The sequence below is a fragment of the Jaculus jaculus genome, chromosome 6 (assembly GCF_020740685.1).
Source record: "Jaculus jaculus isolate mJacJac1 chromosome 6, mJacJac1.mat.Y.cur, whole genome shotgun sequence".
Taxonomy (NCBI): domain Eukaryota; kingdom Metazoa; phylum Chordata; class Mammalia; order Rodentia; family Dipodidae; genus Jaculus; species Jaculus jaculus.
Window position 1 is genome coordinate 93,611,905 of NC_059107.1, and position 27,286 is coordinate 93,639,190.

The window sequence follows — 27,286 nt, forward strand, 5'->3', positions numbered from 1 at the left end:
AAGGTCTCACTCTAGCCCAGGCTGACCTAGAATTCACTACGTAGTCTCAGGGTGGCCTCGAATTCACAGCAATCCTCCTACCTCTGTCACGCAAGTGCTAGGATTAAAGGCGTGTATGTTTATTTATTTATCTACTGATTTTTATTTATGCATTTGCGAGTGTGTGTGTGTGTGTGTGTGTGTGTGTGTGTGTGCATGTGCTCCATGTGCATGCATGCAGAGGCTACAGGATGTTGCCTGTCCTCCAGTATTGCTCATCTGTGTGTTGCCTTGAGATGGAGTCTGTCACTGGGCAGGAGCTGCTGCTTTCAGTCACACTGGCTGGGCTCTGGAAATGCTCAGTAGTTTAAGGTGCTTGCTTGCAGAGTCAGGTGGGCTGACCAGTGAGCTCCAGCAATTCTCTGGTCTCTAAACCCTCCAATGGGACTAGGGTTACAGGTCTGTGTGGCTACCCTCAGCTGTTTTATGTGGGTGCTGGAGACTGAACTCAGGGCAATCAGGCCCTCATGTTTGTGTGGCAAGAGCTCTTATTCTCGGAGACACTTCTCCAGCAACCTATTTATTTTTTAATGTATGTATGCATGCATGCAAGGTCTCACTCTAGCCCAGGCTGACCTGTAATTCACTCTACAGCTCAGGCTGGCCTCAAACTCACAGCAATTCTACTTTGACCTCCCAAGTGCTGGTATTAAAGACATGTGTCACCACACTCAATTCTCAGCAATCCCCCCACTTTTTTTTTTTTTTTGGCTTTTCAAGGTAGGGATTTGCTCTAACCCAGGCTGACCTAGAATTCACTTTGTAGTCTCAGCCTGGCCTCAAACTCAAGAGTGATCTTCCTACTTCTGCCTCTTGAGTGCTGGGATAAAGGCATATGCTACCATACCTAGCACCCCTATTTTTGTCTGCATTTTTAAGTTAATTAATTATTTATCTAGAGTCAAGGTGTCATGTAGTCCAAGCTGGCCTTGAATTCACTATGTAGCCAAGAATGACCTTCTGATTCTCCTGCCTCTACCTGTGGAGTGTAGGAATTTCAGGTACAAGCCTCTATGGTTGTATGTGGTTTGTGGGATCCTAACCCGGGGCTTTCTGCATCCAACTAAGCTCCATTCCCAGGCCACTAAAAGTTCTTTTTTTTTTTTTTTTTCGAGGTAGGGTCTCACTCTGGCTCAGGCTGACCTGGAATTCACTATGTAGTCTCAGGGTAGCCTCGAACTCTCGGAGATTCTCCTACCTCTGCCTCCTGAGTGCTGGGATTAAAGGTGTGCGCCACCACGCCCAGCTTAAAGTTCTTTTTAATACTAGGAAATACATGCATATGGTTAAAATGGTGTGGGGTATACACCTTTAATCCCAGCACACAGGAGGAAGAGGTAGGAGGATCACGCTGAATTTGAGGCCATGACGCCTGAGACTACAGAGTGAGTACAAGGTCACCCTGTGCTAGGGTGAGACCTTACCTCAAAAAAACAACCAAAAACAACAACAACAAAAAACACCTTGAGACAAGCTGTCCATGGTACCACATGCCTGTCATCCTAGCCCTTGGGAGGCTAAGGTGGGAACACTGAGAGTTTAAGGACTACATCTAACTCCAATTCCCACTTGATAATGTTTAGAATCATTACATTTTCCGTTAAAAACAGATCTTGAGGGCTGGAGAGATGGTTTAGCAGTTAAGCGCTTGCCTGTGAAGCCTAAGGACCCTGGTTCGAGGCTCGACTCTCCAGACCCACGTTAGCCAGATGCACAAGGAGGCGCACGCGTCTGGAGTTCGTTTGCAGAGGCTGGAAGCCCTGGCGCGCCCATTCTGTCCCCCAACCCCTGCATCTCTGTGTGTTGCTCTCAAATAAATAAATAAAAATAATAACAAAAAAAATTTTTTAAAAACAGATCTTGAGAGAGTGAATTAGAGGAATAATGAGTTTGAGGTCAGCCTGGATTACATAGTAATACCTTACCTCAAAAACAATTTTATTGGGCTGGAGAAATGGCTTAGCTGTTAAGGCACATGCCTGTGAAGCCTAAGGACCCCAGTTTGATTCTCCAGGTCCCATGTAAGCCAGATGCACATGGTGGTGCATGTGTCTGGAGTTTGTTTGCAGTGGCTAGAGGCCCTGGTGTGCCCATTCTCACTCACTCTCTCTCTCTCCTCTCTTTGTGTCTAATAAATAAATAAAAATAAAATCTTTAAAAAAATAAATAAAAATTTTATTTTAATTAAAATTTTTTTTCTTATTTTTTTGGTTTTTCGAGGTAGGGTCTCACTCTAGCCCAGGCTGACCTGGAATTCATTCTGTAGTCTCAGGGTGGCCTCGAACTCACAGCGATCCTCCTACCTCTGCTTCCCAAGTGCTGGGGTTAAAGGCGTGCATCACCAACGTCTGGCTTACTATTCTTTTAAATCTGAGAATTTTAGGTTACTAGTGGTGTTATTCTGGGGATATATTTTGAGTCCTTGGTGTGTCTCATTTTTACTTTAAAATTGTTTTTGAGCTGGACGTGGTAGCGCATGCCTTCATATATATATATATATATATATATATATATATATATATATATATATATATGGGTTTTGTTTTTGTTTTTTGTTATTTTATATATTTTTGTTATGTGTATACACACACACACACACACACACACACACACACGTATGTAAGTTACTCAATGGAGCATCTTCCCTACCCCAGTGCTTAGAAGGACTTAAGTTATGAATTGTTCCTGGACATTACACTTCCATTAAGCTTCCCAAAACAAAAAGTAGAAGTTGGAAAGTCCTGCCAGTCAGGCCAGAATCTGCATGGAAACCCCCAAGCAGGAGCACTTGGATCATGACAAAGCCTACTTATAGCACCCTCATCATCACTGGGCTCATTACAGCTCTACCACTGTTTCCCTGAGGCCTGCATTTTACAGTCACTCTTCACTGCAGGAAGGGGAAGGTCCTGCAGGAAACGGCTAAGCCAGAGTCATACAGTTCCCGCTGCTGCAGGCATCAAATGACTAGGTTGAACCACAAAACTCTACTGGTTCCTGTAAATCCTTACAAGGTCTAACTAGAAAACACAAGAGCTTGGTTTCTACGGGAAGCTGATTCTCATTATTCCTACAAGTGATAAGTAACTTTACAGAAAAGGAATGGAAAGTCCAAAGGAACAGCTCAGAATTAAGGCTTAGTTTGAGCACACTGAAAGCTCTAATAAAACACAGAGCAGCCAGGCACGGTGGCGCACACCTTTAATCCCAGCACTCCAGAGGCAGTGGTAGGAGGATCACCGCGAGTTCAAGTCCACCCTGAGACTCCATAGTGAATTCAAAACACAGACTATAAGGAACTTGCCCTGTACTTTACTGCTCCATACACAACAGAAAGCATCACAAATGGCCAAAGCATTCCAGAAGTTGAGTCTGGGATATTACTGTCCTTGCAAGCATCACTGCTCTAGAAACCAAATCATGGCTCAACGGTGAATTAGAAATAAGAGGCAGGAAGGACTCTATGGTTATAAGTTCATTTTTACTTACAGTCTGTCACTATATATGACTTCTGATTGGACTTGTTGGAACAGATGATAAAGGGAGAAACTATGGTAAACTGCTCTTATTGATTTAAGCCTAATTCCATGTAGATAACAACATAAACCTGTAAGTTACCATCTGGTATCTTCTCTTCAGGACCCAACACCATGGCAGACAGCTGAGTGTTTGTGTTTGTAGAATAGGATTCTGGAAAGGAGAAAAGAGTGGGTGAAGTATTAGCAAGAACGAGCTAGCATTTTGTCACTCTGTTCACTGAACCCTTACTGTGCAGGAAAGGATCAAGCCTTCTACACGAGATAAACCTGAAAATAATCACAGCTTTCAGAATATGATTAAGAGCCATTGAACAATAGCTTAAAGGTTAAAGGTGCTTGCATGCAAGCCTACTTGCTGGGGTCATGACAAAGCCTATATGCAGTACCCCAGTACCCATGAACCCACACAGAGCCAGATGTGTGGAGGTGTACACCTTTAATCCTAGCACTCAGAGGCAGAGGTAGGGGGATCATTGTCAGAGGCCAGCCTGAGAATGCACAGTGACTTCCAGATAAGCCTGGGGGGCTGGAAATGTGGCTCCAAAGTAGTGTTTGAAACTTTGGCATGTCCTCAGCACTGCAAAAACAACACAAACAACAACAAAGTTGGTGGTGCCACCTTATGCATCTGGCTTATGTGGGTCCTGGAGAATTGAACCTGGGACCTTAGGCTTTGTAGGCAAGTGCTTTAACTGTTAAGTTATTTCCCCAGACCTCTGTTATTTTTATTGTTGTTTGTGGGATTTATTTTTTGTTTTATTTTTTCAAGGTAGGGTCTCACTCTAGCTCAGGCTGACCTGGAATTCACTATGTATTCTTAGGTTGGCCTCGAACTCACAGCAATCCTCCTACCTCTGCCTCCCAAGTGCTGGGATTAAAGGTGTGTGCCATCACACCAGGCTGTTTTTAGGCAAGATACCAGGTAACCGCCCCCAGGATAGCCTCCAACACCCTACAGAGCTGAGGATGACCTTGAACTACTGATTCTTCTGCATCCACCTCCCAGTGCTGAGACTATAGGCTGGGACTACAAGGGTTTACCACCATGCTTTTTTTTTAGCCTTTTCCAGTATCATGTTGGGGGTCTAACTGGGGACTGGGAGGGTTGACAGCAAGCTGATCTGGCCACATATCTAGCCTATCTTCCACCTAGCCTTACCCAAAAAGCTGAATTTAAAAAATATATTTTCAGGGGCTAGAGAGACAGCTTAGCGGTTAAGGCACTTGCCTGCAAAGCCAAAGGACCCAGGTTCAATTCCCAGTGCCCCGATGTAAGCCAGATGCACAAGGTGGTACATGCATCTAGAGTTTGTTTGCAGTGGCTAGAGGCCCAGGTACACCCATATTCCCTCTCCCTCTCTCTCTCTCTCTGTGCCTCTTCTCTCTCTCTCAAATAAAAAATAAAACAAATATATTTTGTTTATTTGCAAGCAGAGGAAGAGACAATATGGGCACACCAAGGCCTCTTGCCACTGCAAATGAACTCCAGAGGGGCTGGAGAGATGGTTTAGCAGTTAAGGCATTTGCCTGCAAAGCCTAAGGACCAGAGTTCGATTCCCCAGTACCCCTGAACAATCTCCCCAGCTTTGATTCCAAATTAAAACATTTTTTGTTTATTTTTATTTATTTGAGACAGACAGAGAGAGAAAGAGGTGCAGAGAGAGAGAGAGAATGGGTGCATCAGGGCCTCCAGCCACTGAAAACGTACTCCAGACACATTGCACCTCCTTGTGCATCTGGCTGATGTGGGTACTAGGGCATCAAGACTCGAATCTGGGTACTTTGGCTTCACAGGCAAGCACTTAATTGCTAAGCCATCTCTCCAGCCCTGATTCCAAATTTAGAAGAACAAAAAGACGAAGAAGAAGAGGAGGAAGAGGAGGAGGAGGAGGAGGGGAGGAGGAGGAAGAGAAGGAGAGGCAGCAGCAGCAGCAGCAGCAGCAGCACAAGGCAATATTTATTATCTCCCCACTTAAGTCTCAATAGCTGGAGAGATGGCTTAGCGGTTAAGGCATTTGCCTTTGAAGCCAAAGGACCCAGGTTCGACTCCCCAGGACTCACATAAGCCAGATGCTCAAGGTGGTGCATGTGTCTGGAGTTTGATTGCAGTGGCTGGAGGTCCTGGTGCACCCATTTTTTCTCTCTCTCTCTTTCTTAAGTAAATAAATTAATTAAAAAAAAAGACAGCTTGAACTTTGTCATGGTTCACTGATGAAATGAACTTCTCCTACTCTTGTCTAGGTAATTTCTCTGAGTAGTCCTCTACTTCCTTTTTGTGGATAGTCTTCTCTGAACCAATGTATTATACGCCCATTTTATAAAACCCCAGCATATAAATCTGAAAAGGGTTTTTAGGTTTCATCTGTTTTCTGGGTAAGAAAACATACCACTTCCTGATAATATTTTGTTTTGTTTCCTTTATTATTTATTTGCAAGCAGAGAGAGAGACAGAATGGGCACACCAGAGCCTCTAGCCACTGCATACGAACTTCAGATGCCTGTGCCCCAGCACACCTGGCTTATGTGTGGGTCCTGGGGAATTGGATTTCTCCAGCCCTTGTTTACTTTCTTAATCTAATTTGAGAAACATCATTTTCCCTAATCGGACACCAATACCAAGCACTATATTAAAACAGAAAACTAGGGCTAGAAGCCAGGCGTGGTGGTACACCTTTAATCCCAGCACTCAGGAGGCTGAGGTAGGAGGATAAGTTCAAGGCTACCCTGAGACTACATAGTGAATTCCAGGTCAGCTTGAGCTAGAATGAAACCCTACCTCAGAAAATAATAATAATAATAATAATAATAATAATAATAATAATAATAAAGTAAAAATAAAAACTAGGGCTGGAGTAGCTAAGGTGCTTGCCTGCAAAGCCAAAGCATCCAGGTTTGATTCCCCAGGATCCACATAAGCCAAATGCACAAGGTGGAGTTTGTTTGCAGCGGCTGGAGGCCCTGGTATACTCATTCTCTCTCTGCCTCTTTCTCTCTTTCAAAACTTTAAAATTCGAAAAATTTGGGCTGGAGAGATGGATTAGTGGTTAAGGCACTTGCCTGTGAAGCCAAAGGACCCAGGTTCTGTTCCCCAGGTTCCACATAAGCCAGATGCACATGGTAACACATGAGTCTGGAGTTCATTTGCAGTAGCTAGAGGCCTTGGCGTGCCCATTCTCTCTCTATCTCATAAAATATTCAAAAAAAATAAAAGGTAAAATAAACAGAAAACTGCTAGGCATGGTAAAGCACATCTTTAATCCTAGCACTCAGGAAGCAGAGGTATGAGGATTGCCATGAGTTTGAGGCCACCCTGAGACTACATAGTGAATTCCAGGTCAGCCTGGGCTACAGTGAGACCCTACCTTGAACCCCCCCACACAAAAAATAACCCAGAAAAGTAGTCATGTCCCATTAACACTCACTCAATCCAACCTCTCTTCTATTCAGTTTCAATGGACCTCAGCTACATGCATCTCTCCCCACTCACCTGGATTCCAATCACAGCACAGTCCCTTGGCACCCCCAAAGTCTTTTTACTATTGTTTACATACATAAACCAAACAAGGAAGGATAGCAGGTTATTTTCATCATAAAAAATTAGAAGCCACAAATCAGATCAGGACTAAGGAAGGCTCTTACAGGAAAGGGAGACTTTGGGACACTGAGGATCTGGGAAACTCAAGAAGTATATCCATTAGCTTTGGCTACGTGGTAAGAGACAAAGATCTTCCTTATACTTTATTCAATTCTGAGAACAGTCTTATGAGGACAATAACATCCAAAACCAATTTAAACAAAATGGTTTTATATGACTGTTAATACCCCATTTAAGAACAGTGTGTGTAATATATTTGAGGAAGATTTCTGTCCAAAACAGGTTCTTAAACATTATAGTAGCTGGGCGTGGTGGTACATGCCTTTAATCCCAGAATTTGTGAGGCAAAGGTGGAAGGATCCCCATGAGTTTGAGGTCACCCTGAGACTACAGTGAATTCCAGGTCAGTCTGGGACAGAGTGAGACCCTACCTCGAAAAACAAAACAAAAAAAAAAAGCAAACAAAGGTTGGGAACCTGGCACCATGGTTAAAGGGGCTTGCTTGCAAAACTTGCCAGCCCAGGTTCATTTCCCCCAGACCCTTGTAAAAGCCAGATGTACATAAAAAGCAAACAAAGCCAGACATAGTGGTTCATGCCTGCAATCCCAGTGCTCAGGAGGCTAAGCAGGCAGATCAAATGAGTTCAAGGCCAGCCTGCTCTACATAAGTGAGTTTGGGATTCCCATTCTCAAAAAAAAACCCACAAAAATAACCCCAACAAACAATTGAGGAACTGAGGCAACATATGTATACTCTAATAATTACTGTAGCCTATAAGTCATTTTAGGAATAGCTATTTTATGATAAATTTTGTGAGATTTTTTTTTTTATTGTTTGTTTTTCAAGGTAAGGTCCCTCACTCTAGTCCAGGGCTTCCTGGAATTCACTATGTAGTCACAGGGTGGCCTCGAACTCACAGCAATCCTCCTGTCTCTGCCTCCCAAGTGCTGGGATTAAAGGCATGTGCCACTATACCCAATTTGTTTTTTGGTTTTTAAAAACTATTTAGCCAGGCATGGTGGCACATGCCTTTAAACCCAGCACTTGGGAAGCAAAGGTAGGAGGATCACTATGAGTTCAAGGCCAGCCTGGGACTACAGAGTACCAGGTCAGTGTAAGCTAGAGAGAGACCCTACCTCAAAAAAAAAAAAAAGAAAGCTGGGCTGGAGAGATGGCTTAGCGGTTAAGTGCTTGCCTGTGAAGCCTAAGGACCCTAGTTCGAGGCTCGATTCCCCAGGACCCACGTTAGCCAGATGCACAAGGGGGCGCAGGCATCTGGAGTTCCTTTGCAGCGGCTGGAAGCCCTGGCACACCCATTCTCCCTCTCCATCTCTCTCTCTCTCACTCTTTCTCTCTCTGTCACTCTCAAATAAATACAAATAAACAAAAAAAAATTTTAAAAAGTTTTACCTGGTACATATTATTTGTTGTTGTTTTATGTGATGCTGAGAAACTAGCCCAGGCTTGAGCTACAATTCCAGTTCCACTTGGTTTAAACATTTGAATCATGTATTATGGATTCACTCAGCTTTTCAGAGAACTGTCCCTGGGCACGGGCACGTTCAGCTGAACACTCTGATAAAGCTTCTGCAGCGGACAATCAGAGATCCGCAGCCATTAGCTGGGGCACATGTTGCCCTAAGCCCCACTTACTTCTGCTTTATCTTAGTCCCACACAGCAACTCAAATTGTGAGCTTGTAATTTAGGAGTTCCATTTGAATGCAAAGAACAGAAGTTCCCTTTTCAGCAGGCATAGTGTCTAATCCCAGCACTGGAGAGGCTAGGATAGGAGGATCACTGTGAGCTTGAGGCCAGCCTGAGACAACATAGTGAATTCCAGATCAGCCTGATCTAGAGGGAGACCCTACCTCAGAAAACTTAAAAAAAGTAAAAGATAAGAAAATAAAAAAGGATTGGAGATATGGCTTAGTGGTTAAGGTGCTTGCCTGGGAAGCCTAAGGACTCAGGTTCAATTTCCCAGTACTCACATAAGCCAGGTGCACAAGGTGGCACATGCATCTGGAGTTCATTTGCAGTGGCTAGAAGCCCTAGTGTACCCCTTCTCTCTATAGGCCTCTTTCTCTCTCAAAAAAATAAATAAAATATTAAAAAAAGAAGTTCCAGCCAGCCAGGCCAAATGAGACAATGGGTGCAATAATGACATGTCTGCCATGGTGGAAACCAACTGCCCTCTAATTAAACTGCAGGCCTGCTCCATAGTAGGGAATACATCACTGACACTGAAAACTTTAAACAGGGGTAGTCATGAGCCCTAGGGGTGTAACGTCTGCTGCTGTCTGGCTAAAAGTATATACTATACTCACCACACTGCCCAGTAAGCACTTCTCTTAATGCTCATACCCTTATATTAATACTACTCTCACTTTTGGTAGAGAATCTTCTCTTTCAGATGGCAGTAACCTTGGTCACACCTTCCAAGTCTCAGGGTCTATTGCAGAAGAGGTGGCGGAAAGAATGTAAGAGCCAAAGGAAGGGTAGGACTCCTTACAACGTGCTCCTCCATGATATCCATGACCTCACAGTGCCTGACACTACCTACACAAGACCATCATAATAGGAGGAAAACATCATGATATCAAAATAAATGAGAGACTGATTAAAAGGAGGAGGGGATATGATGGAGAATGGAGTTTCACAGGGGAACGTGGGGGAAGGGAGGGCCTTACCATGGGATTTTTTTTATAATCATGGGAGTTGTTAATTTAAAAAAAAAAAAAAAAAGTAGTTCCCTTTTCAGAGACTCATTTCCTGATTCCCAAACTTATGCGGGCTTCCTCCAAGTCCTCCCAAGGGATGCACTGCTCACCACCAGTTTACTCTTACCAAATGGTCTTGAAAGCACCAATTCCCTAGTACTATTCTTGTGACTTTTCTGCAAGTTTCAAATCCTAAGAAAGTTAATGTACCTTAAGAAGACATACAGTCAAGCATGTGACACATGCCTATAACTTCACTATGCAAGAGGCAGGGACAAGAGGATTTTTGCAAGTTTGAAGCCAGTCAGATCTACTTGGCATCTTCTAGGCCAGCAAAGACTACATAGTAAGACCCTGTATTTAAAAAATGAAAAGAGGGCTGGAGAGATGGCTTAGCGGTTAAGCGCTTGCCTATGAAGCCTAAGGATCCCGGTTCGAGGCTCGGTTCCCCAGGTCCCACGTTAGCCAGATGCACAAGGGGGCGCACGCGTCTGGAGTTCGTTTGCAAAGGCTGGAAGCCCTGGCGCACCCATTCTCTCTCTCTCCCTCTGTCTGTCTTTCTCTCTGTGTCTGTCGCTCTCAAATAAATAAATAAAAATTAAAAAAAAAAAAAAAGAAGCCGGGCATGGTGGCGCACGCCATTAATCCCAGCACTTGGGAGGCAGAGGTAGGAGGATTGCAATGAGTTCAAGGCCACCCTGAGACTCCAGAGTTAATTCCAGGTCAGCCTGTACCACAGTGAGACTCTACCTTGAAAAACAAAAACAAAACAAAACAAAAAAAAATGAAAAGAGCCGGGCGTGGTGGCGCACGCCTTTAATCCCAGCACTGGGGAGGCAGAGGTAGGAGGATCGCCATGAGTTCAAGGCCAGCCTGAGACTATATAGTGCATTCCAGGTCAGCCTGGGCTAGAGTGAGACCCTACTTTGAAAAAAAAAAAGAAAGAAAGAAAGAAAGGAAGGAAGGAAGGAAGGAAGGAAGGAAGGAAGGAAGGAAGGAAGGAAAAGAAAAGAGCCAAGCATGGTGGCACATGCCCCTTTAATAGAGAGACAGAAGTAGGAGGATTAGCAGGAGTTCAAGGCCACCCTGAGACTATGTAGTGAATTGTAGGTCAGCCTGGGCTGGAGTGAGGCCCTACCTTGAAAAAAAAAAAATAGTTGGGAAGAAGGCTAATCAAAATTCTAGATGTTGGACTGTTGAAATGGCTTAGCAGTTAAGGAGCTTGCCTGTGAAGCCTAATGATCCAGGTTCAATTCTACAGGTCCCACATAAGCCAGATGCACATCGTGGCACATGCATCTGGAGTTCGTTTGTAGTGGCTAGAGGCCCTGACATGCCAATTCTCACTCTCTTTCTCTCTCTAACTCTAATAAATAAAAATAAATTGTAAAAAAATTAAGATGTTATGAATAAGATGTATGAAAGCCTACTTTTTTGGATAATGGCACACACACAAGTCATAGATCAGTACTAGAAACTTTTCAGTGCCAAAGATGGAATACCTTTCAGTGAGTTGTTGGCTAGAGAGATCACTGATGATGCCCTTAACTATTACAGGCCATTCCAGTAAGCTAGAAAAGAGATATAAAGGGAAGAGAAAGGAAGGGAGGTGGGGACTTAATACGATGGTATTGTATTTTTGAAAGTATGAGATTAATGGGGGGTGAAAAGGCCTAAGTGAGGTCAGGGGAAGAGATTGAGTAAAGGAAAGGTGGAGGGAGGGCTAATCAAAATCTAAGAGGATATAAATAAATCATATGGAAACTTACATTTTTGGACAATGGAACACTCAGGAGCCATAGATTGTTACTAGAACATTTTCAGTGCCAGGGGTGGGACACCTTCCAATGAGTTGTTGGCCAGGGAGGTCCCTGATGCCCCCAAAACATTACAGGCCATTGCCATGGCTCTTGGTTTCCCACCAGGAATAGATGGTAAGACCCTATTGCTGAAGATTCCACATGCTTGGGCTATAAGGTCACTGAGAAATCAAGGTAGAGCTGAGCTGAAAATCTCCTCCCTATAGACCAGCTGACAGAAAGCTGGGAAAAGCTACGCTGCATGCAGCCCTATGGGAGACAGAAGTCATCAGTGGTAATAAACAATTGGACATTACAAGCCTCAAGACTGGCTAGCTAGGCCCAATGAGCCAACTGGTCAAATAGTGGCATGTCTGTTATGGGGGAAACCAACCGCTCTCTACTGTCATGGAGGCCCACTCCGTGGGAGGGAATACATACCTGGTACTGAAAACCTAGTCAAAAGCCTATGGTAGGGGAGGTCAGGAGCCCTAGAGGAGTAATGCCAGCTGTTGTCTAGCTTAGTGCTTATATTATGCCCACCAAACTCCCCTGAAAACACTTTTCTTAATGTTCATACCCATATGTGAATACTACCCTCATTTTTGGTTAAAGAAGCTTCTCTTTCAAATGGCAGTGACACTGGGATGACACAACAGGCACCAAGGTGCTGAGAAGTGACAGAGAAGCGCTCAGCACGGAAACTTCTCCACCACACCTTTTAAAGCTCAGAGCCCACTGAGGAAGAAGAGGCAGAAAGAATGTAAGAGATACAGGAAGGGTAGAACTGCTTACAATGCAATCTTCCAGACACAAAACAGCCTTGTTATCTATGACCTCTCAGTGTCTGGTACTACCTACACAAGACCCTCATAACAGGAGGGGGGAAATGATATCAATATAAAAGAGAGACCAATTAAAGAGGGGGAGGGCGTGGTGGAACAGGCACAACTTTAATTCCAGCAGAGGCAGAGGTAGGAGGATCACTGTGAGTTCAAGGCCACCCTGAGACTATACAGTGAATTCTAGGTCAGCCTGGGCTTGAGTGAGACCCTACCTCAAAAATCTAAAAATAAAAAAAAAAAAAAAAGAGGGGGAAGGGATATGATGGAGGATGGAAAGGGAAAGTGGGGAGGAGAGGGAATTATCATGGTTTACTGTCTATAATTATGGAAGCTGACAATTAAAAAAAAAAGTTTTTAGGGCTGGAGGGATGGCTTAGTGGTTAAGGCGTTTGTCTGCAAAGCCAAAGGACCCAGGTTGGATTCCCCAGGACCCACATTATCCAGATGCACAAGGGGGTGCATGTGTCTAGAGTTTGTTTGTAGCAGCTGGAGGCCCTGGCACACCATTCTCTCTCTCTCCCTCTTTCTCTGTCAAATAAATAAATAAATAATAATAAAATATTTTTTTAAGTTTTTTTTAAGCAGAAATAAGAAGAGCCATTGGGCTGGAGAGATGGCCTGGCAGTTAAGGCACTTGCTTACAAAGCCAAATGACACAGGTTCAATTCCCCAGGACCCACATAAGCCAGATGCACAAGGTGGTGCTTTTCTGCAGTTCATTTGCAACGGCTGGAGACCCTTGGGTACCCTTTCTCTCTACATATATATGTGTCTCTATTTCTCTCTCTCTCTCCCTCAAATTAATAAATCATTTTTTTTTAAAGAGCCAAGTGGAAGGCTGAGGTAAGAGGATCTCTGTGAGTTTGAGGCCAGTCTGAGATATAGAGTAAGGTCCAGGTCAGTGAAAAAAGAAAAAAAAAAGAAAGAAAGAAAAAGAAAACTGTTTTTGACTATAGCAGCTGACCTTTTACAACTTGTGAAAAGAAGAGGAAACAAACAAACAAACAATCAAAAAGGAGGTAAGGAGGAGGGACAAGACACGGGACTTAGGGAGGCTGAAAATTGTTCAATTTTACTTAGAAGGTGAAAAAAGTTTGATTTTGAAATAATGATTATTTTTTTATTGATTCCCCTAAGGAGGGCAAAGGAACTCATAGCCATTTCACTAATTTTAGAGCTAAAATAGTCTCCTTCAAATTAAATGTAAGGCAAAGAGAACTTTTTGTTTTGAGGCAAATCCAACAGACTGGCCTATTTTTTTTTTTTGTGAGAGAGCAAAAGAAAGACAGACAGAATCGATTTTTCCTTTTTCTTTTGAGACAGGTTCTCTCATTTGGCCTGGTGCTTACCAATTAGAATAGACACGAGTGGCTGGCCCTTCTGTCTCTGCCTCCCTAGCTCCCAAGCTGTTTTTGTGGGTTCTGGGGTCAGTCTCAGGTCCTCATACTTGCAAGTCAAGCACTTTCCCAGAGCCTCGCCCCAGCCAAAACATGTTTGTTTTGCCATACTGGAGAGACAAGAATGGTTTTGAGCACAATTCCTTAAAATTTCCCTTTCTCCTTTCTTCAGTTTCCATAAAATCAAAGCTAACATTAAACAGGAAAAGAATCAAAGAGTTGCAAGGAAGTAACTGATTACATAAATATGCACAGGAACGTTTAAAGCTAAGTGGCAGAGCCACCTCTTCCTCTTGTGTTCTTCAAATACTGGTCAGTGCCAGAGACATGATGATGACAAAGAACAAACGCCACCTGCACAGATCACAGACCTAGAATGTGACACTCGAGTGTTCAGTACAGAACAAGGGGCTATCTCATCTCAGCATTCAAGACGAGGCGGCCGGGAGTGGGGGCGCACGCCTTTAATCCCAGCAGAGGCAGGTGGATCTCTGTGAATCCAACATGAGAATACATAGTGAATTCCACATCAGCCTGGGCTACAGTGAGATCCTACCTGGGAAAACAAAAACAAACAAACAAACAAAAAAACACCTGTATTTGGGCTAGGAGATGATTTAGTGGTTAAGGTGCTTGCCTATGAAACCTAAAGACACAGATTCAATTCCCCATTACCCACATGAGCCAGATGCACAAGGGGACACATGCTAGAGGAACTGACATACTCATTCTCTCTCTGTCTCTGCCTCTGCCTCTCTCCCTCTCTCTCTCTCTCTCTATATATATATATATATATTTTCAAATAAATAATAAAATAAAAATAAACTATTAAGCTAGGCATGGTGGCACACGCCTTTAATCCCAGCACTCAGGAGGCAGAGGTAAGAAGATCGCTATGAGTTCCAAGCCACCCGGAGACTACATAGTGAATTCCAGGTCAGCATGAGCTAGAGTGAGACCTTACCTCGAAAAACCAAAATTAATAAATAAATAAATCCTGGGCTGGAGAAATGGTTTAGTGGTTAAGGAGCTACCTTTGAAACCTAAGGACCCAGATACAGGCCCTGGCACACTCATTCTCTGTCTCTGTCTGTCTCTCTATATACATGCGTACATACATACACATATATATGTATATGCCTCTCTTACCTCTCTCTTTCAAATAAATAATAAATAAAATAAAAATAAACTATTAAAAAAAAAACTGGGTTGGAGAAATGGCTTGGTGGTTAAGGTGCTAGCCTGCAAAACCTACGGACCCAGATTGGATTCCCTAGGAACTGCATAAGTCAGATACACAAGGTGGTACATGCTTCTGAAATTCACTTGCAGTGGCTGGAGGCCCTGGTGTGCCCATTCTCTCTCTCAAATAAATTTTTTTAAAGTTAAAAAAAAAAAAGCCAGGGATGGTGGCAGAGGTAGGAGGATCACCATGAGTTCAAAGCCACCCTGAGACTACATAGTAAATTCCAGGTCAGCCTGGACTAGAGACCTTACCTCAGAGAACAACAACAACAAAAAGCCCTGTATTTGAGGGCTAGAGATGGCTTAGTGGATAAAGCCCTTGTCTATGAAGCCAAGGGACCCAGGTTTGATTCCCTAGGACCCATGTAAGCCATATACACAAGGTAGCACAAGCGTCTGGAATTCATTTGCTAGAAGCCTGGCATGCCCACGTTCTGTCTGCCTCTTTCTCTCTCTTCAATCAATCAATCAATAAAATATTGAAGGGGGTTGAGGTAGGGTTTCACTGTAGCCCAAACTGACCTGGAATTCACTTTGCAGTCTCAGGGTGGCCTTGAACTCACTCACAGAGATCCTCCTACCTCTGTCTCTCAAGTGCTGAGATTAAAGGCATGCACCACTATGTCCAGCCTGTCCTCTCTTTTATTGGAGAATTGAATCCTGTCTCTTTAATGACCTTCTCTCTTTTACAGTCTTAGATTAATGAAGAAAACACCCTGTCAGAGACTTCCCATCAAGGATATCCATCTATTTCCAGATATCAATTTGTAGCTAGTGAAGGGAGGGGAAAGAAACAACTTTTTTTTTTCAGACACAGTCTCACTGTAGCCCAGGCTGACCTGGAACTCATCTGTAACCCCAGAATGACTTCAAACTCACTCACTGTGATTCTGCTACTTCTGCCTCCTAAATGCCGGGATTAAAGGCATGCACCACCAAAAAAAAAAAAAAAAAAAATCTGGGTATAGTGACACACTCCTGTAATCCTAGCATTTGAAAGGCTAAGGTAGGAGGATGCTTAGAGCTCAAGGACAGCCTAGTCTACAAACAGATCAGCCAGGACTACATAGTAAGATTCTGACAAAAAAAAAAAAAAAAAGGGGGGGGGGGGAGCTGGGCGTGGTAGTGCATGCTTTTAATCCCAGCATTTGGGAAGCAGAGGTAGGAGGATCACCATGAGTTCAAGGACAGTCTGAAACTACCAGGTCAGCCAGGGCTAGAGCAAGACCCTATCTTGAACATCCCCCCCCCCCCAATAAAAGCAGGGCATGGTGGTGCACACTTTTTAATCCCAGCACTTGGGAAGCAGAGGTAGGTGGATCGCCATGAGTTTGAAATCACCATAAGACTGCAGAGTGAATTCCAGGTCAGACTGAACTAGAATAAGACCCTACCTTGTTTAAAAAAAAAAAAAAGTATAATCTAGAAGGATCAATCTGAGTTCAAGGCCAGCCTGAGACTATCCAGTGAGTTCCAGGTCAGCCTAAACTACAGGGAAACCCTGCTGGGGGTGGGGGCTAATGATCCAGTCTACCTAAGTGGGTACCGTTGTCACTGACAGCAGACAACACACCCAGCTCATGAAGCACATGTAGCGCTGCATACAATGCGCACACATGAACTAGGGCCGTGTCTTTCTCTCTCTGACACAATGGCCATTGAAATATTGGCTTAGACTGTCGTTTTGCTAACTGTGGATAACTCAAAACTGGAGATAGGCTCTGGGGAGATGGTTCAGTGGTTAAGGCATTTGCTTGCAAAGCCTAACGACCCGAGTTCCATTCCCCAGTGCCCACATAAAGCCAGATGCACAGTGGGGCATGTGTCTGGAGTTCCTTTGCAGTGAATAGAGACCCTGGTGCACCCATTCTCTCTATCACTCCTCCCTCTGCTTACAAATAAATACATAAAAATATCCAGGCGTGAAGGCACATGCCAGTAATCCTAGCATTCCAGAGGCAGAGATAGGAGGATCACCATGAGTTCAAGGCCACTCTGAGACTATATAGTGAATCCCAGTTCAGCCTAGGCTAGAGTGGGATCCTACCTTAAAAAAAAAAAAATGTGTGTGTGTGTGTGTGTGTGTGTGTGTATATATATATATATATATATATATATACATACACACATATATATATATATACACACACATATATATGTATATATATATATATATGTATATATAATTTAAAACTTTAAAAAAAAAAACTGGAGACATCCTACTGATCCTACCAAAAAACCCACAATTTTAACACACCACCTAGTGTGCTGTTTCTCACCTGAGCTTGACTTTTCAGTCGGCTTTAAGATGGAAAGAAAAGCCTAGGGCTGGACAGATGGTTTAGCGGTTAAGGTAATTGCTTATAAAGCCAAAGGATCCAGGTTCGATTCCCCAGGATCCACATAGGTCAAATGCACAGGGTGGCACATGCATCTGGAGTTCATTTGCAGCATGTCCATTCACTCTTCCTCTATCTGCAGACTCCTTCTCTCTCTATCTGCCTTTCTCTCTGAGTCAAATAAATAAAAATATATAAAATAGTTAAAAAAAATTAAAGAGAAACGCCTAGCAATAAGACCATTTGAGGATAAAGAAAGAACAAGAGAAAATGTTATTATGAAGCGAGAAAAGGAAAAAACCGAGCATAACCAATGACATATGCCTGTATTCTCCGCTGAAGTAGGAGGATTAGTTGAAGACCAGCCTGGACACATAGTATATTCTAGTCAAGTCTGGGGCTAGAAAGGCAGACCCTATCTGAAAAGAAAACAGAAGATAGGAGGAAGATGTGGGAGCACAGCTAATGAAACCAGCTGCCTGGGTGTCTAAGGTGATAAGGGTTAGAAGGAAAGTGGCCAGAGTCAAGAAGTACTGATCTGTTAGACAAAAATAGTCTGCTTCAACCCAAGACTTCAGAAGTAAAGGAGCAGGGCCAGTACCTACCTACTAGGAACACCTCATTTTTCTCTGCTCTGGAGGCTTAGCCAGCTTCCAAGCCTCCCTGGCTGCTCACTTGTCAGGGCCATTCATGTCTCACTCCCACTGCCTCTACCTTGGCCTTGGTTCCTCCCAGATCTCAGAGTGAACTTCCTGCAATCTTCCTCCCAGCCCGAATTTACAGCAGTGTGTTTCCTTTTGGGAGAACCAACCTGGTCTTTGAGCCTGACATCTCTATCCTAGAACACAACCCCAGGCTCTGTCAGCAATGTCAAAGACTCTCTCTATTGGAAAAAATAAACCCACCTGCTAACATAGTATGCTATCTACATTTTCCTCCTCACACGTGGTTTACCCTGATTTTTTATCACTTGCTTACATAGTTTTTACTCTAGCAAATGTAAAGAACAGATTACATCCAACCCACTTATTCTAACAGGTACTGGCTTCAAAATGCACACTGAAGGCTGGAGAGATGGCTTAGTGGTTAAGATGTTTGCCTGCAAAGCCAAAGGACCTCAGTTCAATTCTCCAGGACCCATGTAAGCCAGACGTACAAGGTGGCACAAGGTGGTGCATGCATCCAGAGTTTGTTTACAGTGGCTCTCTCAGTCTCTGTCTGTTTGTCTGCCTCTCTCAAATAAATAAATAAATGCACATTGAAGCCAGGCATGGTGGTGTACACCTTTAGTCCCAGCACTCGGGAGGCAGAGGTAGGAGGATCACCGTGAGTCTGAGGCCGGCCTGAGAGACTACAGAGTGAATTCCATGCCAGCCTGGGTTACAGTAAAACCCTACCTTGAAAACTCTAACAATTTTACATTTTCCTAGATTTTTTTGTTTGTTTGTTTTTCGAGGTAGGGTCTCCGTCTGGCTCAGGCTAACCTGGAATTCACTATGTAGTTTCAGGGTGGCCTTGAACTCACATTGATCCTCCTACCTCTGCCTCCCAAGTACTGGGACTAAAGGCATGTGCTACCATGCCCGGCCATTTTCCTTGATTCTTAAAGAAAAACTAGGCGTACAGACAGACAACACAGAGCACAAGACTCTCTAGCCTTCTCTTCTGCTCTTTGGAACCTGATAAAATTTCAATAATTAACTTGTGGCCTTCTCTCATGTGGTATAAGTTTTAACACATTTCAACCTAAAGCAGTACTAAACTGTCTTAATCTAAAAATAAACAGGTAACTTATACCATCTGTGTTTCTGCCAAATCGGGTCAGCATACTGCTGTAGTAAGCAGTGCTCTTTGTCATAAATACAAAGTTTCTCTTTCAGTGACCTTGGACTATGGGGATGTAGGAACATCATTGGAATTGATAAAAACTACGGGGACTCCTAAAAAAAAGTTTCTCTTTCTGTGACTAGTTCCTAACAATAGAATAACACACAACAGTTTCTTTGGAGGGGGGAGAATTAGAATACAAAGTAGTCTTCAACTGGAGTCTCCCAGACAGCACCAAGCAAAATGAAGAGACATTTTCAGGCCCATACAAACTGTGCATATGGACATGGTGGAGACGCAGATAATAAAGATAGTGCCCAATCAAGTAAGCTCTTGGTGCTCAAGGTAAAACAGGAAAGATCCTCCTGGCTGGGGAGGTGGCTAACTGTCAAAGGCACTTGCTTGCAAAGCCTGATGGCTGGTCAATTCCTCAGTGCCCATGTAAAGCCAGACGCACAAAGTGGTGGGTGTGTCTGGAGTTTGTTTGCAGTGTCAGGAGGCCCTGATGAATACAATATGCATTATCCCACTATCTCTCTCTCAAATAAATAAATAAATTGAAGTATCTAATTAAATAACTTCCTTTTTTTTGGTTGTTGCTTTGTTTCTGTTTTTTATTTTTATTTTTTCGAGGTAGAGTCTCGCTCTAGTCCAGGCTGACCTGGAATTCGCTATGTAGTCTCAGGGTAGCCTCAAACTCATGGCAAGCCTCCTACCTCTGCCTTTGAGTGCTGGGATTAAAGGCATGTGTCACCACACCAGGCTAAAAAAGTTCCTCTTTTGGATATCATTCTCTAGTTTTCATTCGCTGAGTCAAAACACCCAAAGCTGCTTAGTCGCACTCTAGAGTAAGCCAAGGGGCCCCCGCAGCCTCCCTAAGAGTAGAATCACATAGATTTGTACAAAGCTTCCCTATTCCTCAACAAGAAGTGCTGCCAGGTTGCTCAGAAATTCCCCTTCTGGATTTTGCACAGCCATTCCGGAAACATGAGAAACCAAGTATGCTGCAATCATGGCCTCTTTGGAATTATGTCCAAAGCCTGCCTAAACTAACCAAGACTGAGAATGAACCATCCAATGAAAACAATCTGTCAAGATCTCCTGATTTCATTTACCAGAACAGCTGACACAGGAAATGGCATAAAATAAAGTTACACTCTAAACTTTTTTTGTTTGTTTGTTTTCATTTTTGTTTTCTGAGGTAGGGTCTCACTCTACCTCAGGCTGACCTGAGGCCAGGCATGGTGGTGGCGCACGCCTTTAATCCCAGCACTTGGGAGGCAGAGGTAGGAGGATCGCCATGAGTTCGAGGCCACCCTGAGACTCCAGAGTGAATCCCAGGTCACCCTGTGCTAGAGTGAAACCCTACCTAAAAAATAAAAAAAAAAAAAAAAAATACAGCACAAGTCAGGCATGGGTAATAAATGCCCATAATCCCAGGATTCAGGAGGCAGAGGCAAGAGGATTGTTGCAAATTCAAGGCCAGCATGCTCTACATTGCAAGTTCTAGGCCAATCAGCCAGGTTATATAGCAAGATACTGTTAGAAAGAAAAAAAAAAAAAAAAAACTACCCAGCACCCGTCTTCCCATATAATTAACTGTACTCCATATTAAATTAATGATGTGAATAGAGAGCTCAGGGGTTCACTGGCAACAGGCCAAGAGAGTCTGATCAAAGGGATAATAATGTCAAAAAGCCTTTAGGAACAAAGGCGACCTTCATAAACTCCACACAGGGAACTGTTCTAAATAAACACTTTGTGTTCTAACTATAAATACCAACAGGCCTCTAAGTCTAATGTCATCAAACCCCATTTGAAGTATGTGGAACAAATCCACAAAGAGCCTAGTCAACCTGCACAAAAAGTTAACACAACCATGAAGTGATGGAACTTATTTAGGATACAGACAAGGGAGCTTCCCGGGGTTTCCCCAACCAAGAGTCATCAAAACCAAGACTTCCTAGAAGACCGTGATCCTTTGCCAGCTCTCCTAACATATGTTGGGTTTTTCTGTCTTAACTCACAACAGCCTTTCAAAGCAATGGACAATTTCAGAACATGTCCTTTTTGCACAAAGAGTCAAGCGCAAGTTCCTTAAGGAATCCACAGGCGGAATATCAAAACATGAGCGAGATCTGGAAAACGTAGGGGACCTGTGAAGACTTGGAGAGGGTCCACCTCATACATTATGTTCAAGATTGTCCCTACAGAAATCCCTTCTGGACGATGTCTGGACGGCGCAGGGAACCCGGAGCGGCACAAATAACCCCTACGACCGAACCCAGCACGGTGGCCCTGCGCGGCCTGCCCGGTGCCTCCCCGAGATGCATTCAGTCGCCTCGAGGCAGCCGAGGACCCCACGGAGCTGACCGGACCGCGGGGCTCCGCCGCCAAGGTGGCGGGAGACTTGTCCCTCTACAGCCAGCCTGTCCACCGGCCCCGGGTCCCTCGATGGCCGTCAGGTCCCCTGGGGCCGGGCATTTGTCCTAGGCCGCGGCGGGGAAGGAACGAGGCCCCGTGACCTCCCGAGTTAGCTTCTCGCCCCCGGGGCCCTCCTCTGTCCCGTTGGAATACGCGACTCGATGTCCGGCCCCGCGCCTCGGGCCTCTCAGCCCGCACCTCCCCTCTCGCAGCCCCGCACGGTCCCGGCTGCCCGTCGCAGGCCACGGAGGCTGGCCCGGCCCCTCCCCGCCCACCTGCACCGCACCGAGCGCAGCGCCGTGACCCCTGACCCCGCCTGCCCCCGGCCTCACCAGCTCCGCAACCTCCTGACACGCTGCCCCGGCGCTGCCACCTCCATATCCCAGGAGCCTGCGCCGACGGGCCCGCCCCCTTGCCCTCCCGCTATTGGCCGGCGGGATAGGGGACCCACGATTCTATTGGCTGGATCCCTGAAGCTTTGAGTGGGCGTGGTCAGCCGGCTACATACACAGGCTCCGCCCACCCTGCGCAGCGCTCGGGGTTGGGGCTCGGCTCTGCGGTCTGTGGTGCACGCTTGGCGCTTCCAGCCCGCTGGAACCTTAATGACAGATAAAAGTTCTACTCTAGCCGTGAGGCAGAAGTCGGAGGATCGCCGTGAGTTCGAGACCAGCCTGGGCTAGATCGAGATTCTGCCTTGGAAAAAAAAAAGTATCCATTCTAGGTCCTCTCGGTCTCCCTGCCATTGGCTTTTTCCGAAGAGGTGACTCTGGGAGGTGCCGCTACACTCTAATCAAGCTTGGCCACTTAGTCCCACTTCCTCTTGCTCTCAGGGACACAGCGAGGTATCTATCCACTGCCGCCGAGAGCGAAACGCCAACCAGCGCGTCCAGTTCTACTGCATCAGGTGTCAACCCTCCCAGTCTGCAGTTCTCCATTCCACCTGGCCCTGCCTCGCCCCACACTGGCTTTCCTCTGAAGACCCCGCGCTCCATCCCCGGCTCACCCCCACACTGGCCTTTCAAGAGTCAATAGCCTGGCCGGGCTTGGTGGCGCACGCCTTTAATCCCAGCCCTTGGGAGGCAGAGGTAGGAGGATCGCTGTGAGTTCGAGATCACCCTGAGACTACATAGTGATTCCAGGTCAGCCTGGGCTAGAGTGAGACCTTACCTTGAAAAACAAACAAACAAAAGAATCAATAGCCTCCTGTCAAAACACTCCACTTTCCACAATATTCTTTTTTTTTTTTTCCCTAGGTAGGGTCTTAATCTAGCCCAGGCTGACTTGGAATTCACTATGTAGTCTCAGGATGGCCTCGAACTCACAGCGATCCTCCTACCTCTGCCTCCAGAGTGCTGGGATTAAAGGCGTGCACCACCATGCCCGGATCCACAATATTCTTTATAGTTTACTGAAAACATTATCTTAGTTCCCCTACTGATTACAGGGGTAGAGAGAGAACTCAGTGAAGAAAATGCCAAGGGGGAAGAGTCAAATTACTTAGTAGGAATCCAAGATGTAAGGAAAAGAGAGAGCAACTAGAGTGCACATTAAAAACAAACTCAGGTTCAGGGAGAAGGAAAAAAAAAAAAAAAAAAGCCAAACATCACATCCTGGCAAGGGCTCTTTTCCATACAGAATTTCTCCTGGAAAATAAAAGAGAGAGAGAAATGCACACATTAGCTCAAAGCATGTCTCTACGGGGGAATCTGTGGAGTTTTAGAAAAGCCTGGCAAGGTCTTTCCAGGTTAGACTGCATGTAGAAAATAAAAGGGCCAGCGCGATTCTTGTCGCTCTTCCAGGTCTGCTGTGCTGGGCCGGAGCTGCGTCCCTGGTCCCTGGGCGGCTGCTGACCAGCTGGTACTTACTGAGCTCACAGTTTGGAGTCTCCTGGTGCAGCTGCTTCTTCCCCATGGTGCAGACCGGCTGGGATTTTCCCCCAGCGCCTCTCGGCTTCTATATATACAGACAAGCGCGCCTCCCGCGGGTTAGCGAAGGCACGCCGCCTCGGTAAAGACTCGAGGAGCGTTTCAGGAGGCAAGCCACACCCACCAAAAAAGCACGATCAAATTTCATCTTTGACCTGCCTTGAAAAGGGAAGCGTTATAGTTCTGCCGCTCCTAATTATTAGCAAAAATCGAGTTACAAGTTTTATTCGGAGATTTCATGTCTTGTACCATTTGGCAGGAGCAGGGCCCGGCGGCTGGCGCGGGGGTGCCGGTGGAGAAATGGGTGGGGTAGGAGGAAACGTTTTCCTCTGGGAGTGGAGCTGGTTCGGGGACTTGTTCTAGCGCTGCTGGCACACCAGGACTCTGCCCCTCCGAGACTGGAGGTGAAACCAATTAACCCAAAGCCCAACAATCCCTGCGCATTCCCCACGTAGTACGTGCAGTCCTGATGCAATTACCAGGAGTCTCAAAGTAAAGGTGAAAATGCCGCCCGCTCTAACCCTTGGGATGGGAGGAGAGCAGAGAGCATTAGCCCGGTCAATCAGTGACCACAGGCAGACAACAAAGTGAGACAAAGCGAGGACTTAGGGCCACACGGAAAAGAAGAAGAAGAAACCTTGTGGCACTAAAAAAAAAAAAAAAAAAAAAAAAATCAGGGCAGATTAAGAATGTCTCAATTTGGGAGGAGGGGAACCGGAAAAATTTGCCTCTGGGAAATGATTTAGAATAACCAAGAAAAAACTAGAAAGAAAAAACTGTTATCAATTCAGATGATCAAGGTAGGCTTCCAGAAAGTGACTATTTGTAGAAGCCAGCTGTGGAGTGGGAAAGCAGGTCCTCAGATGAAAGTCTCTGTTCAGTGCCTACTCAAGCACCAAAAGTCAGCGTTTACAATATGGCCTGTCTCTGGTTTTACATCAGACAAATTCCCTAAGGCCATTAAAGTTGCCTCAGAGATTGGGCTGGGCACAATTTGTTCTCATCAGGAAAAAATAGAATTATCTGTAAAATCATCCTTTAACCAAAATCTGACAGGAAAAAAAAAGGACATTTTAATTTATGAATGCTAAAAGCAGGAATGGAGCTGAGGATGTAACTCAGTAGTAGAGCATTTGCCTGCCAAGTATTATACTGCAAAAATAAACTAAAGTAAAAATGATAAAAATAGGAATGTAGGAGCTGGAGGGATTGCTTAGCAGTTAAGGCATTTGCCTGCAAAACCTAAGGACCCAGGTTTGATTCCCTGTACCCATGTAAAGCCAGATGCATAAAGTGGTAGGTGCATCTGGAGCTCATTTGCAGTGGCTAAAAGCCCTGGTGTGCCCATTCTTTCTCTTTTCCTCTTTCCCTCTCAAATCGATAAATAGCAGCTAAGGTGCTTGCCTGTGAAGCCTAAGGATCCAGGTTCAATTCCTCAGAACCCACGTAAGCCACATGCACATAATGGAACATGCATCTGGAGTTGGTTTGCAGTGGCTAGAGTTCCCGGTGCATCTAATTCTCTCTCTCTCTCTCTCTCTCTCTCTCTCTCTCTTTCGTAAATAAATAAATATAAGAATGTAGGGGCTGTGAGATGGCTCAGTAGTTAAAGGTTCTTGCTTGCAAAGCCTGTTGGCCTGGGTTTAATTCACCAGCACACATGTAAAGCTGGATAAAAAAGTGGCACATCTTGCTGGGCATGGTGGCACATGCCTTTAATCTCAGCACTTGGAAAGCAGAGGTAAGAGGACTGTCGTGAGTTTGGGGCCACCCTGAGACCACATAGTGAACTGGGGAGGCTTAGGTAAGAGGAGCACCATGAGTTCAAGGCCATTCTGGGCTTGCAGAGGGTGTTCCAGGTCAACCTAAGACCCTGCTTTGAAAGTGTGATAGTTAAGGTGTTGTCAACTTGATCTGTTTAGTAATCCACAGGCTGCTTCTAGGAAGGATCAACTAAAGGTGGAGGTCTTTCTCCCAGGGTGAGCCCTTCCCCCAGAGTGGGCGGTCCCGCTCAGAGAGGGACTTGATATAAGGAAGCTCTGGGTAGAAGAGTTCCCTTTTCCTTCCTTCCTTCCACTTGGCTGCCGGAGCTGCTCCCTACCTTCTAGCGTGGATTGAAGACCAGTACGGACTAAAGACCAACATCAACTGAAGACGCACGTGGATCGAAACCCAGCGGCTCCTCAGGAGGCCTCCAGGTTTTCCGGCACCATCTGCAGTGCCGGGTCGGGACTGCTGAGGCATCTGGCCACGTGGACTGAGCAGCTACCAGGTTTGGTGATTCTCGGGCCTGCAACTGCTATTGGACTACTGTAAACTAATCCAATAAATTCCCTTTATAAAATAATTCATTCTAGTAATTCTGTTCCTCTAGAGAACCCTGACTAATACAAAAGGAAACAAACCACCACCAACAACAACAAATACACTGTATTTAACACACTTTGCAAATATGCATTGATCCTCACAATAAACTCACCACACAGAAGCTATTTGTATCTTCAGTTTACAAATTAGAAACCAAGCTGGGCATGGTGGCGCACACCTTTAATCCCAGCACTTGGGAGGCAGAGGTAGGAAGACAACTGTGAGTTCTAGGCTACCCTGAGACTACATAGTGAATTCCAGGTGATCCTAGGCTAGAGCGAGACCCTACTTCAAAAGACAAAACAAAAAAATAATTTCATTAGCTCTAGATACCTGTACTAAGTACACCTCCATCTTTAAAAAAAAATATTTTTAATGTTCATTATTTATTTATTTGACAGAGAAAGAGAGAACGAGAAGGAGAATGGGCATGCCAGGGCCTTTAGCCAGTGCAGAAGAACTCCAGATGTGTGTGCCCCCTTGTGCATCTGGCTAACGTGGGTCCTGGGGAATCGAACCTGGGTCCTTTGGCTTTGCAGGCAAATGCCTTAACTGCTTAGCAATCCCTCCAGCCCCCACCTCCATCTTTTACACTGCAAACCATTTCCTTCCATTCAAATCTAGCTCAAAGACATGGCTATTTCATAAAATCCTATTCATGTAAGCTCACTGAACTTGCTACATGACAGCAACAGCGACTGATTATTGCAAGGATGTCATTATCTATGGGTGTCATTGTTAATTGGAATCCTTATTACATGTGCCTTTTATTTAAATAAATTCTTTTTTGGGGGGCAGTTTGAGGTAGGGTCTCGTTCTAGCCCAGGTCCCAGGTTGCCCTCAAACTCCCAGCAATCCTCCTACTTCTGCCTCTGAAGTGTTGGGATTAAAGGCATATGCCACCCACACCTGGCAAAAAGTTCTTGCCAAGCTTCCTTCCCACTCACTCTTGAAGAATCTCTTCATGCTTTTTGTTATTATTATGTATACATTTATTTTAATTTTTATTTATTTATTTATTTATTTTTGATGTTTCAAGATAGGGTCTCACTCTAGCCCAGCCTGACCTGGAATTCACTATGTGGTCTCACGATGGCCTCGAACTCATAGCGATCCTCCTACCTCTGCCTCCTGAGTGCTGGGATTAAAGGCGTGCGCCACCACGCCCAGCTTTCTTCATGCTTTTATTTTCTCTTCAACTCTCTGAAATTAGCTTTGACTGCTAA

The 27,286-nt window shown here is 44.9% G+C and overlaps 1 protein-coding gene across 2 annotated transcripts in view; it reads right to left on the reverse strand.

Moving 5' to 3' along the window:
• Positions 1–23,711, reverse strand: part of Slc11a2 (solute carrier family 11 member 2) — a 55,752-nt gene extending 32,041 nt beyond the window's left edge. Inside the window, exons 1-2 of one of the 2 annotated variants that reach the window (XM_045152528.1) lie at positions 23,634–23,711; positions 3,658–3,729 (exon numbers count right to left, since the gene is read on the reverse strand). In XM_045152528.1, the coding sequence (XP_045008463.1) occupies positions 3,658–3,729; positions 23,634–23,679 (118 nt within the window). In that variant the 5' untranslated portion in view covers positions 23,680–23,711. Of the gene's footprint in view, positions 1–3,657; positions 3,730–22,100; positions 22,177–23,633 lie in introns of those variants that run through there. The other variant, XM_045152529.1, reaches the window with a different exon arrangement.
• Positions 23,712–27,286: the final 3,575 nt, after the last annotated feature.